Source organism: Erpetoichthys calabaricus, chromosome 3, assembly GCF_900747795.2.
Source record: "Erpetoichthys calabaricus chromosome 3, fErpCal1.3, whole genome shotgun sequence".
In the NCBI taxonomy this organism is placed as follows: domain Eukaryota; kingdom Metazoa; phylum Chordata; class Cladistia; order Polypteriformes; family Polypteridae; genus Erpetoichthys; species Erpetoichthys calabaricus.
This window is the reverse complement of record NC_041396.2, coordinates 44,887,375-44,903,265: the sequence shown is the minus strand read 5'-3', so window position 1 is coordinate 44,903,265 and position 15,891 is coordinate 44,887,375. Positions and strand designations below refer to the sequence as shown.

Here is a 15,891-nt window from a genome sequence, read left to right as displayed (position 1 = left end):
AAGTGTATTTTATGAAGTTTTACTTAAGAAAAAGTCTTCTTACCTGTCCCCATAGAAGTTCACCAACACCAATGAAGATACACCATAGCCACTGATCAGCAGTTAATCCAGAGCAACTGAAAGGCTTCCCTCCCAGTTCCACTATAATAATCTGAAAGAACAAGAAGAAGAGGTGAAAAAACATACTATAGAAGGATAGGTTTTAAGTTTGCAAGAAAAGTAAGATAAAAAGCATAAAACGAGTCTTTAATAATACCAGATCATCATAAAGAACTCCTGAAAATGAAAGATTACATTGTTAGTAAATTTAATAATAATAAATTTGTAAAGATTTAGTTTTTATCTTTGACTTATACTACAAATGCAGTAATTGCTGATGCTTATAGGGGTGGCACAAGTATCCATAAACATTAATAAAGATTATAAAATATAAAAAATTATAACATGTTAGTTTAGAAAGTCTAACACAACTGCTTCTCAGAGGGGATAGCCTTTGGCAACTTATGATCTGTTATGGTAAAAACAAGGTTAAGAATGCGAATGGACAGATAATATCCTAAACGTGTGGCTTACACAGTAAACCAACATAACTCAGACATATCCTTCAGTATCCAGATCACTGAACTGAAAGGGGCTCTCTAGCACAAAGTGGCATTGCCCTCCTTATGACAGCATGGCACATGAAATATATAGCTGTATGACAGAACTACAGCCCCATTAACTGATACTAAACAGTAAAACTCAGCTGAAGTGCAAGTCTCACAGATACCATACCGGGCCTCTGTTTGAAATGCACTTCCTAGATGCACATGTAATTAGGCAGCAGAATTCAAGGTTGAATGAGACTGGTACTGGCTTTGAAATGTCTCTGTGTTGTACTGTTTAACACCATGATCAGTGAGCAAGATGATCATAACTCAATATCTGCAAACCTTAAAGGACAAAACCTTGGACCAATTGACAACGAAAGGTTGGGTTTATGGGCATCCAAGAAACCAATAACATAATGTCCACTCCTTGGCCACTCCTCTGCCTGGCTTTAGCCTCTGCTCTGTAGCAGTACCACTGTTGACTATGGTGTGGCTGAAATATACAGTGGCTACAACTTTCATGGGTACTCTTGAATAAGCACAAGAACACCTGCAAAGGTGGGCTTGGGTGCTGAATTAAGTCCAGTCTTGCTAATTGACAAAAAGGTGCACAAGCAAGAGAGAGATCACATGTAAAAAACAACATGTCCATCTTAGTGCAGAAAGGAGTTACCTGATCCCCAACTCTTATAAGATGAATGTTTATTTTAAGAGAGCCATTGCAAGTGTAACCTCAAAGACTATGACTGCATTTCAGCTAGCTCCCACAATGTGCAAACAAAGAGACAGAGATGGGGAGAAAAAAAGAGAAAAAGAAGAAATCATCTGGACAAAGAAAGAAAAAGCAGGCTCTGCATCCGCCCACGAACCTGGAGGAATCGTGACAAATAAATACACTGCTTAGTTAGTGTTATATTGAACCTCTTATTACTAACTACTTAGTTTTATAACTAAGCTTTAATTTTGCTTCTGTTATATTTATTTTTCTGTTATTGCTGCCATATTGTGTAGATATAGCCAGCTCCTTTTGTGTTCTGGTTCCTAGGGCTGCCTTTCCCTCTCTAGGGTTATGTCTTCAGAGGTCATGATCCTTCACCAGTTATTTGTTGGGATTAAAAGTAGCTTGCAAAGGTCACTTCCTTATCTGAGCTGACCAATTTTCAAAATAGATCTTTTTGCCTAAAGCTTTTTGACTAACTTTAAAATAGTCAAGTTGTTTGATTTTTGTCTGTACTTTTTTTGACCTCGATTTTTGACTTGCGTTTTAGTTTCGTAATGGTGAAGTTGATTTCTTGGTTCATGATCATTTTTCTGGTTTTAACTAAGTCTCTTCTCCTGGTTACTATTTCAAATTTGTTTTGCTAGTTTGCTAGCCTAACACCAAGACTGTATTGTTTCTAATTTTATACTCAGACAGAAACCATAAAATGTATTTATGTGTGTATATCTGGTTATAGGTATTACCATAACAGAAAGCAATAACCTATTTAAAGACAAGTCTTTAGATGTTATAAGTTTTTCCTTCTAAATGTAATAATAACATTAACATAACCTTTCATTAGCTCACAACATCTGTCACCGCACAGGGATTCAGCAGGTTCAAACTTTATGTGTCACACAAACTTTCACAGATCTGTGAGGAAATTAGGACAGAGAAGCTGTGAAAAAAATCAGCACCACTGTCAACACAAGATGATGCTGAGATACTTAAATCTAGGTAAAGACTACTCCATCTAATCATCCAAAAGACCAGGGGCCTCATGTATAAATGGTGAGTATGCACAGAAATGTTGCATACTCCCGTTTCCATGCTCAAATCGTGATGTATAAAACCTAAACTTGGCGTAAAGCCACGCACATTTTCACGGTAGCTCAAAACCTGCCGTACGCAAGTTCTCTGCTCGGTTTTGCAAAATGGCGGCACCAAGCGTCAAATCAGTGCTTTTGTTCCAGTGTGGTTTCCCTTTCTTTTTTAGATCCACATCCCTGACACAGCTTTATCATATACACTGAAATTAACCGCATATTGTTTATTAGTTTAAGGCATCTGATTGTAATTAATCTGTAACAATATAATGGTCCACAGAATGGCCAAACTATTCCAAAATACCATAGCTACTTTAGCGTTGTTATTCTCACTGCACCTTCTTCTTCTTTCAGCTGCTCCCGTTAGGAGTTGCCACAGCGGATCATCTTTTTCCATATTACTCTCACTCAGAGTATTTATATCACTGTATCTGAGTGTGGAATCACAGCTGTACAGCAGCTGATCAGAAAGAGAATTATCAGTATATAGCATCTAGCATACGCTGCCTCAGCCATGCTGTCTATTTGAACTGCTCTCATGCGACAAACGCTTCAGAGCCTTTCCTGTACTGACCTCGCGGTTCAGAAACAGTTTCATCCCAAGAACTATAAACGCAATCAATCAGTCCATCAAGTACTCCTTGTAGAACTGTTTGTACTTATAAGTACAATTACCTCACTGTAAACTTGCAATACAGTTATAATATTGCACAACCTGCACCACTTTATAAAGCACGTACTTACATATGATGATGATTTCATTTTTAAGATGAAATGCAGCAAAATATGTTCATTACATTATACAGATAAAATGTCAACATCATTTAAATAATCTATATTTTTAATAATTAAACATGTGAGGACACGATGTCACAGCGCTAGCAAGGAGCTGGCACTCCGTTCACTGATTGTTCCTGCCTCACGCTGTATTCTTGCTGGGGCTGGCGTGACACTGGAAGGATAGATGGATAAAATTATTAAACATGTACAACAAAGATACAGTATTTCAATGTTCCTTAAAAGTTTTGAAGAATCGGCGTTCTCAGCTTGCAGATGGCTTAACGTCTATTACAGAGCTGATTGTGTGGTGATTGGGTATTAAGAGAAAGGTCGTACACGGCACAGCAACATCTTGCATGAGGCATGAACAATCACTGCGCCACCATGTTGGCATGTTTAATAACATGCTTTAATTCCTATCATCATAAAAATGATATCAAGTATACATCTCAGCATTTAAATTATTCAGAGAGTGGTAATATCATGAATGTAAATGGATTCTGTGTCCTGTCAGAGGAAGAGAAAGCCCATTTAAGAAGCACATAGTGATTCACACACAGAGCACAGAGAAGAACACATACAAAACAAAGCATTTATCATGCTACTTTAGTTACGATGGGATTTGAGAAACTAGTAAATTAAACGATTTTAAGATGAAGTTTATGATGTTCTACTTTAATGACAAAATAAACTACGTGATTAAAGTGGAGATTAAAGTTGACATTTCGAGATTTTTTTCCACTGTGTCCCTATTTTTTTTTCTTTTCTCTGTACCCTAATAAGCTTTCATATGACACTCAGATGGTGAGCTACGACTCGCCTTGTCGTGGCAACTTTAATATCTGACAACTTCTTTTTTATTTTGGGCACTTTGTGACTTTGTGAACTTGAGCTTTTGAGTTTCTCTCTATCAACTTCCTTTTGTTGTTTATACCACTGTTTAAACCAACAAATAGTATGTATTTCCTTGCCTCCACTTGGTATTCGGTGAAATTCTTCTATTTCCCCCCGTGCTTTTGCCATTGCCTTTTCACAGAATGCTGACCTTAAGGGCTATTTATATTGATTTATATTGATTTGCATATTCAAAGAGGTGTAATTCTGGGAGAAGTTTGGGGAGTGGCAGCACGCGCATGCACGTGCATTATTTTTCACGCTGACCGGGATTTATGGAGTGGAAGAACGTGGAAGTTAGCAAATGCACAGATTTATGAATCTGGATTTTTTAGTGCGCACGAACATTTCCGCTTTTGTCCATATGCCATATTTTAGTGTGAATTCTATGCACGCCGTTATGCATGAGGCCCCAGATCTCTAAGTATTTAAAAGCTGTTCCTGAATTAATAATGTTTCCTTTGCCAGTTCTTTAGCAAAGGAAGGGAATATATTCATTATAAGTGTGTGTGTGTATTCTTCTATAAGAGACAGAAGAGAGTTTGATTGTGCATATCTTTGACAATTTATGAACTATATCCATTGAAACTTAATTATTCATAGTTCTATCATTCTGGCTCTAAGGAATGTGATACAGAGATATCTCAGTGTGTAAAAAGCACTGAGCTCATTATGTTAGGATATGTGAAATTTATTGCATATGAAGAAAACATTCTTAATTTTGATTCAAGATGAAAGAGAATCACTGCAGCTGGAGCAAAGGCATTGAGTGTGCTTAAATATATAGGCATACGAATGGAACAGAGTTTAAATGCTTATCCAAAACTAATGAGGTGTGAAATGAAAATTTGAGATTTTTCCCATGTATTCCTTACACAGATAACAAATATTTCATCTTTATTTAAAGATACAATATATGACATTCTGAAATCCTGAGAATCTTTTTCCATGATCTGTTCTAAAAAGTTACTAGTGGAGATAAAGGTGGAAACATGCCAGACAATAAATATTAAGTGTGATTTTAATTTGTAATTAGTAGCAAAGTAAACATTGCCTCCGAAGTTGAGAAACTGAACCTAAATGCTCCTTTTTACTTTTCCAAATGCTATACTATAGATTTATTCACTTCAGTGGGCATAGCCAATCTATTGTTTTCATGTGCTCTCATCATAATTTATGATCATTTAAAATAATTTTCATTTAAAAAAACCAAAAATGATGTTTCATGTGAATAAAGGAGATGGTGTGACACTGTGATAGATATATCAGTATTAAAAGAAAAAGTGTTTTCTTTATACATTGAGTGTGTCTATTTGTTACAATATTGATGGCTGTAATGTTTCTGAAAGTTCGATCATCAAAAATCTTGGGAGCGATTTCTGATACTTGTCTCACATTCCAGTCTCATATTAAGGCTATTAAAAAGACAATATCTTTTTATCTTAGTAACATTGCAAAAATCCAATCTATTCTATCTCATGAGAGAATAAGGTATGCACTTTACATTAGATAAGGTTCACTTTATGTCTATGAAGAAAAAAATGAAAATAATTAGGGAAATGACTTTAAAGACACATCCTATTACTGATTTAAAAACACCATTGAATCGTTTAAACAGTTTCAATAAAAATGTCTGGAGTTGGCTGTTGTGATCATATTGGCATGTTTATTAAAGTTTGTGCGGTAAGATCACTGATGTTAACTCATGCAGATCACAAGTTCATAACATTTTCACATTATATGAGTAAAACTTAGTAGCATTTTTTTAAATTATTGAAGCTGAAGTAAATTTCCATAAATTGAACAGAATCACATTAAAAATTGAACAGGTTTATTGTGGAATACTAATATTTTATGAAAGAAGAAAAATGTAACTACTGTATGTAGAATTGAAATTAGGTGTAGAAATACAAGAGTTGTTCTGGACTTATAAGTAAATACTATATCTATATCTCTGATCAATATACTGTCATATAGTATTCAGAAGTGATTAAAATGGTAACTTGGATACTGTGACCTATAGTCCTAATAGGTAAATATTTAAGAAAGATTGTCTTTTTGTTTAAATTACACAATGCCACATTTGGAAAGCCATTTTCACTTTTAGTGTCCAAGTTGATACAACAGTAGTAGAACAACCATGAAAAAGAACTATCAGATTTATATCAGAACTAATGAATCTGTAATGAAAGACTGAAGGATCTGAATCTGTTCATCCCAAGGAAAGTGGAAGAGTGTAGTAGGAAACATAACAGAAGAACATTTAAAAATATTAAGGAAATGAATCAGCTCTAATTTAAATTGTTAGTTGATACTGTAATTTTTTAAAAAGAGAACACTGAGGCACAGCTGGAAGCTGAATAAGGATAACAAACGTTATATACAAATTTTTCATACATACAGTTTTAAACACATGGAACCATTTGCCTAAACTGAATAACTGCAGCATCTTTGAGACCTTCAAAGCTTAACTTAATATTACTTTTCTGTTGCTGGACATACCACTCTGTTACAACCTCTTAATAATTTCTAACTTAAATCCAAAAAAAACCCAATCTCATATTAAAAGGTACATCTGCTTACAAAAAAGTCAATATTGCAATTTGTACCTGGAGGACAAATGTGCCGATGACCACACTACAAAAGATAGGGTTCCGGTGAATGGCCTCAAAAACATTCCTTTCGCCATGGATTTTTCTGGCATTGATTTCATTGAAAAGCTGCATCATAACAAAGGTGTTGAAGACAATAGTGTAATGTTCTGATGGTGGAGAATGAAGAGGTGAATTACGACCACTGTCAATGTCAAAGAACTTCTCTCCTGTGGAAAGAGGAGAACATAGATTCTATATCAGTAAAACAAACATAATTAACTGGTATTACTTTCTAAACCTAATTAGTAGGAAGATACAGGAAATGTGCATATGGTTTATAAAAACTGAATGAGTATCAAAACAATAAAAAATAAATGAAAATCCTGTTATTTGTCCATATTCTGAAGCTGTTTATTCCAACAGAGGGTTATGGAGGACAAAATAAAATTAACTGACAAAACATATTCTGTTAATGGAGAAGATATATTTTACCTGTTTAGGACCAATATTGTCTTGTAAGACAAACTAAAATTACACACAAAAATGGAATTAATTACTGTACTTGATGCTAGTTTCCCTATTTTTTTCATGCTCTAAATAGGTTAATTCCCTACTGGACACTGAAAACAGAGACATGCATATCACAACACTTGACATATCTTAGCTTGGCTGCACTTTCTGTCCATCAGCACACAGAGAAAAAGCACAGTATTTTAAGCTCCTAAGTGACATGGCACTGCTAAGCAACTTGGCAGAGCCTCACCTGTAGTCAATAAGTACTAGTACTAAATAGAGATATTAAAATCAAGAGGCTCTAGTACCGTGATATAGTGCTTAGCTGCTAGGTGGAGGGATGCCCAGGGAATAAAAGCCTCTCTGAGGAAAGATGGCAGGGTAATAGCCTATAAATGGCTATACTTCAATCCATACAAGATAGATGAAAAGATGAAAAACTGAGTAAACTGTCTGATTTCATTTAGTCAAGTATCCAGAAGTGGTCTGCCAAAGTGTAATGATTTTAGAAGAGGGTATTGGGGAGGCATCCTTATGCCACAGTGAACTAGGGGCTGACATGGATAGCTTTAAAATGGGATTCCAGTAGCAGGGACACTCAGTGGAGAGCACTAGTAACTTGGTAGCTGAATCAATATCAGTAAATGATGCCACACAGAAAATATGGCATAGATTGGATTAGTAATGGCATTCAGGCATGTAGTCTAATCCTCAAGGTGTGTGACCTGGTTCCCATTAGACAAAACTTTAGTTGTGACTGGGGTTCACAGTAGTGCTGGATAACATCTGGTAAGAGGAGAAACTGTGAGACTATTGGAGAAATGAAAAACATCTCATTACTGTAGTTGAATCACAAACACGGAGCGCTCTAAGCAATACTGTTGTTACTTCTTTATTCATCCTTTGGTATGTGCATTAATGAGCCATACATGCATAAATACATTTATTGTTGATGTTTATATCTCATATGACTTTGTGCATGTGTTCAGGGAGGAAACCTAACAAATCAGGGAGACAAGTTAAACCTTGTGCAACCCAAGAAATGGTTACACCCTGTAATGTTTATGTTATTAAAGAATAATCCATTCATCCATCAATTTGTAACAAATTTGTCCAGTTACAGTAGTCCTAAACTGATATACAGTATATCCCAGCAGCACTCTGCAGTTCAAGGTAAGAAACAGTCTTTGATGGGGTACCAGATCACTGCAGGGCAAGAACACTCATGCACACTGCCACCAGCATTACATAGAGTCAATATACTGTAATTTCAATTTAATTTAGTTTCCAATTAACCTAATATACATAAGTATGAGATACGTATATGAGGAAGAAAATAAGTATTTAGAGCAAAATCCATGCATAGAATGTGTAAACTCAACACAGGTAGAGCTCTGTGCTGGACATGAACGCAGAACTCTAAAGCAGTAAGGTCGCAATGCTAACTACAGTGGCAACTACATTTTATGTTTTATTTACTGATAACATTATCAAAAATAATACAAAACTTTAAAAGGTGTTTTTTTTAACTTTTGAGCAGGTATAACATTTTATAATGTTTCAAATTCAGACTTTTTTTTATCCATCTTCATGGTAGTGAAAAGACACTTTTTTGTAGCACTTAAGATCTAGTTTAATCTTGTCTGCTAACAAAGAGGGATTAAATTTCTTTATGATGTTTGTGAAGACACACCTTATGAACTGTTTTTTTAAACCAAGAAGAAGCTTTGGATAAACAACTGAGCATTCTAGTAGAAAAGAAATGATTGACCATACGAAGGAAAAGAGTCTGTTAAAAGCGTCAATTCTTAACAAACCTGCAAATAGTAGTGTGAAAATAATTGTTAACTGATAAACAGCATGGCCCAGAATGTTCTTCATCATTGTCCGGGAGATTAGGGGCTTGTTGCGCCCATATGGCTTACGTAGCAGAAGAGATTCAGTGGGTGGTTCAGTGGCCAAGGCAAGAGAAGCAAATGTGTCCATGATCAGATTCACCCACAACATTTGAACTGCTTTCAGTGGGGAGTCCTAAGAAAAAGAAGAGAATGAATATTGTTGTATGGGTAACATAGACTGATACATTATACTGTATACCGACACTACTGAAAAGAAGTTACTTCGGAAAAATGTTTACTATCTATCAAATGAACACATCAGATTAATGAATAATGGCAGATGAAACTGTAGGGCAACAATAATAATTACCATGTGCAAAACTGTCATCAGCACATCTGGAAATTGCACAGTTTCCTTTTAGAGCTACAAAGCAATGAGTTTATAAAAGTATGCAATATTTGAGGCTCCTTTAGCATTCTAAACACAAATTGCAACACTGATTTGCCCTTCTTGATTAGAGGGAGCAGTTGAACAAACTGATTAGAGATTATCATTTATACTGAAGCCATTGACAAGTCATTTTTGTTTGGTATCAGATAATAACAGTCCAGCTGCTGCATTGAACTCCTTTGCAAGATGACGTTTGTATATTGTGTGTGTGTTGCAGCTTCCAGGAGGCAAAATATAACAACAGAACTATGTGGATGTAAGAGGGACAAATACTAATATAAATGGTCTGCCCCACGAAAAGACTAATTTCATATACAGTAACTAAAACTCTATATATATGCCATGCAGATTTGACAAAGAGGTTTATTTGTTATCAACTAAACATTAGAATGGACAAGAGCAGTGTTCTGTGTAGTTTTGGCAGTTGTAACATTGTTGGTGCCAGACATAGTAGTTCCAGTATCTCAGAAACAGCTGTCCTCCTGGGATTATCATGCACTACTCTCTGTGCAATATACAAAGAATGGTATTCAGAAGTATTCAGGTCTTTACAACACAAGAAGGCCACACAGAGTTCTTCTCTGGACAGCTAAGAACATCATGATGAGACAATAGTGGTTGCGTGATTTAATAAACTGGGTGACTAAATGCTACAAAAATGACACCTGGTCTAAAAATATTAAGTTCTGCTTAAACATGAAAAATGGTAAGCACAGAATTTGCATAAACATCAAGGACTTATTAATACTTCCTGCCTTCTTTCAGTGCTACAAGCTTTTGGTTGTATCGAAAAGGAGTTAGGGAAAGTGTTCTTGGCACATTTTAGACCTGTTAATACCAAATGAGTGTAATTAGAATGCTACAATGTATCTAAGAATTGCTTCTTACTGTGTGAATCCATCTATAGGCACAGTCTGCATTTCTCAGATAAGGATGTCGAGCAAAATGATGTATCATGTAACAAAAATTTGGCTTCTCATCTTGGTTTCTCAAAGATGAGCGTGTTTCTTTTTACTTCTATGGTCTGAAATACCCCAGATCCAAATCCAGCTTTAAATTCAGGTGGAATAGGATTTTTGTTGTATGAATGTGTAGCCGAAAAATCTTAAGGAATTATCAAATGATATTAGTCAACATTGACATAAAATCCTCAACGACTGTTTCCAACACCTTGTCGAACCAATGTCATTAAGAATTTAGGATTCTGTTGTGGAAACACTGGTACTGGAAAAGTGTACTTACTAGAGTGGCCACCGAGCGTTCTTATCATATATTGGCTGCAAATTTGTAATCTTCTAATTCAACTGTGTTTTGATGACATGTTTAAAAAATTTTAACTCAAAAAGTAATTAGTAAAAGTAGCGGTTGCACTACATACAGTATGTAGGAAGTATCTACTCTCTGTTTTCAAAATTGTTATTTTCTGATGTTGTCTAAAAGACAGATGAACTGACAGGAACAGGGTCACTAATCTGAAGTGTAATGTTCTGGGCAATGAACCCTGAAATGCAGGCAAAACAGAATGTTATCTATAGCATTAAATGGGCTATGATCAGACGTCACTAATTGACAAGAGTACCCAAACCTGCTTCTGGACACAAACAATGTCTGCATTTTGTTATAATTGATTTCTTAATTAGAATCAAAATCTTGCTATCAATGGAACATTAAAATAATTCAGATGCCTATCTCAGTACTGTCTAGGCTCTTGGATATTACCTTGGTGCGAGTTTTATCCTTCTGTGAAGTCTAGTATAATGCTTACTGCAACTATAGCTTTCTCTGAACATCTATATATATAATTCACTAAGCCAGAAGACAAGTAGCCGACCATGGAAAGCACGCTGGAAGGGGCGTGGATTCACTAAACCGCCGACAAGTAAGACGCCAATGCCGCACGCAGGAAGGAGCCACGCCCACCAACTCTTAGACCATTGGATACGACGAAAGAATCACAGAGCCACGCCCACCAACTCGGACGCGAAGCCAAGGGAAACATGCCGTCATTTCTGTTTGTCTGTGCCACAGTACACTTGCAGCTCTGAGCCACGTTGACTTTTCATTAGTCAACCTCAGTGGAACCTTGGTTCACACAGAGGCAGCGCCAGAGAGGGACAGAGGCACACACAGGCAGCGCGATAGAGAGAGCCGCGCACACACAGTCAGCACCAGAGAGACAGAGGGGCGCGCACACACACACACAGAGAGGCAACGCCAGAGAGAGACAGAGGCACACACAGGCACCGCAAGAGAGAGCCGTGCAATCCTTTAAAACTGAAGTTAAAACACAATGATGGAAGCAGTTTTTAAAAACCAATAAGCCCTGTGCCTCTTTTTCATTAGCGTCTCACCTGCTTCAGGCCCTGCAACAGTCGAGACGCTCTCTCTGCAGCTGACCTTCTCTGTGCCTGACTCCACTACTGTCGGTCGCCTGATTAAAAATGGCCTTTTGAAGGGGAGCTATGGACCCGCTATACCACAGGAACACACTGCCTTCGAGCCTGCTCTCGCACACTGTAACGTACCGGCTTTCTCTCTCTCCTCACTCACTCACACACTGCACAGGGGAGAAATGCCCGAAGCAGAGAGACAGAGGGGGTGGGGGCTCGCGTGCTGCTGAGAGAGAGAGAGAGAGAGAGAGAGAGAGAGAGAGAGAGAGAGGGAGAGGGGGCTCGCGTGCTGCTGAGGGGGGGGGGCTGGGGAGGCTCGGGTGCTGCTGAGAGGGAGGGGCTGTGGAGGCTCGTGTGCTGCTGAGAGAGGGGGAGGGGGCTCGCGTGCTGCTGAGAGAGAGAGAGCGAGGGGGGGTAGGGGGGGGGGGCTGGAGGGGCTCGCGTGCTGCTGAGAGAGAGAGAGGGGGGCTGGGGAGGCTCACGTGCTGCTGAGAGAGCGGGGGGGGGGGAGGGGGGGGGGGGGGGGGGGGGGTGGGGGGGGGGGTGGGGGGTGGGGGCTCATTCACTCACAGTGGTATCCACAAACCCACCCCATTTGGACAACTGTGTCATTCAGCAAGTGTTCACCCATCAATACATAATTATGCGGCGTATGTTACGCCGCGGGTTGGCTAGTGAGTTAAATTTGTCTTTACATTGGTTTTAGTTTTTGTACATTACTTTAATCTGTTATTTCTTTTCTATTATAATATGCTTCCCTTTTCAACCAGCTGACAATTAGGAATGAGTTATAAAAGGCAAAGTTACCAACAGCAAATCAGTTCTTACTATAATATGTGGATCTCTATGTGTTCATCTTGAAGTAGATGTGTACATTTTATGTGGTGAATCCACATTGACATAGTATGAGTGAATGTGTTTTGTGATGGATATAATCCAGTCTAGTGTTTCTGATACTTCTGGTATGAGCTATGGCCCACCTCGGTCTTCCACTTTTATATATCAATTTATTTTTGTTAAAGGTACAATATCTGCAAGTAGGCATTGCCCATGTATGGCAAAATAACAGTAGGAAAAACAACACCTAGTTAAATGACATATTCATTAATGGTGATTGCCTTCAAATGAAAAAAAGGCTTACACACAAACCTTTTAGATACAGCTGTTGTAATGTTAAAGCTGATCAGCAGACTCGACAATATCCGATTTCATGCCCCCCTCTGTAACTAGATTTTGGACTTTTACACCAATAGACCTCAGCACAGTTTATTGGTAGCATCACATCCTCCACAATGAACCTCAATACAGGCACTTCACAGGCCAGTGTGCTGAGCCCACTCCTCTATTCCTTGTTCACCTGTGACTCCAACTCCATCATTACATTTTCTGACGACACCATTATCATAGGCTTGATCACCAACAATAATAAGAGCTTCCTGAGAAGGACTTTACCTGCTGACAAAGAGGTGTCAGGACAACAAACTTACTACTAGTGTTAACAAAACCAGGCAGAATAAACTGCCATCTATATCGGAGAGCATCATGTGAAGAGGGTGAGCAGATTTAAATTTCTTGCAATGGCTATCACTGATTAACTGGAGTGAGCACAACACATTTCAGCTCTTGTCAAGAAGGCTCACCAACTCTTCTGAGCAAAGTGCAGATTTCTCCATCTGCTTTCAATAACCTCACAGATGCACAGTAGAGTCCATTCTCATGGACTGCATCACATCCTAGTAGAACACCTGCTTGGCACAAGATCGTAAAGTGCTGCCAAGGGATGGTGAAAACTATTCAGAATATTACTGGCATCCAAATACCTATACAGTATAGCACACACTGCCTTAGAAAGGCACACATTTTTATTAAAGCAATCTGGCACAATCACTCTCTTCACCTCTTCCTTATGAAAAATAGTATAAGACCACTGGCACTTGCACTAGTAGATTCAGAGATAATTTCTGTCTACAAGTTATATGGTTACTGTAGTTACTACACACACACACCAAGCACACATTAGGGGCAATTTAGGATCGCCAATCCACCTAACCTTCATATCTTTGAACTGTAGGAGGAAACCGGAGAACCCAGAGGAAACCCACACAGACACTCCATGCAGGGAGGACCTGGGAAGCGAACTGTGCCACCGTGTATGTATATATATATATATATATATATATATATATATATATATATGTATATATATGTTGCATGTAATGTATACTTTTGTGTGTGTATCTTTGTTGGTACTGTATTAATGTCACTGTTTTGAAGAGACATGCAAATAAGAATTTCATTTTACTATGTACACTGTGTACTATGAATAAGTGACAATAAACTTGAACTATAGTATACTGCTCCAGGACTCATTTTAGGTTGACATTTGATCATGTCTTTAATGGTGACCAAACTAGTCACACCAGACCAAGGGAAGGAGTCACATAATTTGTTTGCAGGCAGTCAGGAGAAGGCTTGTAATATATATTAATAGGTACAGAGAATAACGTCCTGCAAAACTGAGATGATCTTTGTAAAAGTTAGAACAGGCAGAGAAGATAACAACTTGGTGAACAGAAAACAGTCCAGCTGATCTTGTAAAGACCGGCATCTAGACCTGATTACCTACAGCATCAGGATATGTTTCAATTTGTTTTATGTTTATATTGTCTTTGTGATTTTCCCCTTTCCCTTCCAAAAGTGTATTAGTAAGTGTGAAGAAAAAAAGTGACAAATGCTAACACTGGACCATTAAATTAATTTTAATTTTCATTCTTCCTGTTTTGTGTTTATAATGCGCCATCATTTCACAATACTATCAAAGAAGAAACAGACTGTAATCTCCTCCTACATCTAAAGAAAGAATCTATCAGTTTACAAATTATTTTACTCTAAGCATTAAGAGCTTAGAGAATAGCTTTTTGCATTATGCAAAAAGTAAACAGCTAATACTGGTGAACGTCATTATTGCCTTTACCCATAATAGTTCAAAAGATGTTAATAGGAAATGGCATATAAAAATGCAGTTACTACTCTTATCTTGTGCAAAATTTAGCACATTATTATCAACATATTGGTCTTATTCACCCACAGAAGAAAACACCCAGCAGAAGCTTTGATATTAGTATCTCTTATCATAGCACATGTGCTGCGCAACACTACCAATTTGCTGCATAATGTAACTCCTGGTAGAACACAGTGAGTCAAAGCTTCTCCTAAAGGTTGGTTATAGTGAGCTGTCATGACCTTTGAGAAAATTTACTTAGCTAGTAGTACATGAAAAGGAATGGGATTTTCACCTTGGTTCTAGTACTGTGGATTCATTATTCTTTCTATAGAATTATAAGAATATCATCTCCAGACGCTCTCGCTTAGGGAAATTACAAGACTCCCTACTGCAGTGCACACACACCCCGCAATCTTAGTAATCAGATGTTTCCTTACATTCATTTGCACACACTGCAGGGAATCTGTTTACGCCTTATGCTGTCTCTACCACACTCTTGGGATTCAGACGACTCCGTATGCTGCTTCAGATGCTGTTGTGAGAATGACGAGCTAAGATTACGTCACATAAATTCTGAGATTTGAGCGCTCCCTTTAACAGACACAGTCAGACTTAAAGAAAATGCAGTCACACTGGATTCTTTAGAAACTCATACCTGGGTAATGCAAGCCCCCGTGAAGGCCACAATAACTGCCACTACATTGACGGTCAATTGGAACTGCAGAAATTTTGAGATGCTGTCATACACATTGCGGCCCCACATCACAGCCTTCACAATACTGGTAAAGTTATCATCTGTCAAAATGATATCAGAAGCTTCCTTTGCCACATCTGTTCCTGCAATGCCCTGCCAGGACACAAGAAACATGGTTAAATATGATATTAATTGACAGCTCCATAGCTTACAGTGGAGAAGGAAATTCTTCAAATAAAAATGTATTACTATATTTTAGAGAAAAATTATAAATGAAAGTTACCCCCATTAAAACTTCATGTTTAAAATAAGCTTAGAAGGATGATAAATAAGCAAA

General features: G+C 37.7%; 1 protein-coding gene across 5 annotated transcripts in view; it reads right to left on the bottom strand.

Annotated features, from left to right (window-relative positions):
• Nucleotides 1-15,891, bottom strand: part of atp2b4 (ATPase plasma membrane Ca2+ transporting 4) — a 276,706-nt gene that overhangs the window by 26,065 nt on the left and 234,750 nt on the right. For all 5 annotated transcript variants that reach the window (XM_051924554.1, XM_051924553.1, XM_051924555.1 and 2 more), the window contains 4 exons: nt 15,516-15,707; nt 8,995-9,208; nt 6,680-6,891; nt 44-151 (listed from right to left, as the gene is read on the bottom strand). In XM_051924554.1, the coding sequence (XP_051780514.1) occupies nt 44-151; nt 6,680-6,891; nt 8,995-9,208; nt 15,516-15,707 (726 nt within the window). The remainder of the gene's footprint in view (nt 1-43; nt 152-6,679; nt 6,892-8,994; nt 9,209-15,515; nt 15,708-15,891) is intronic.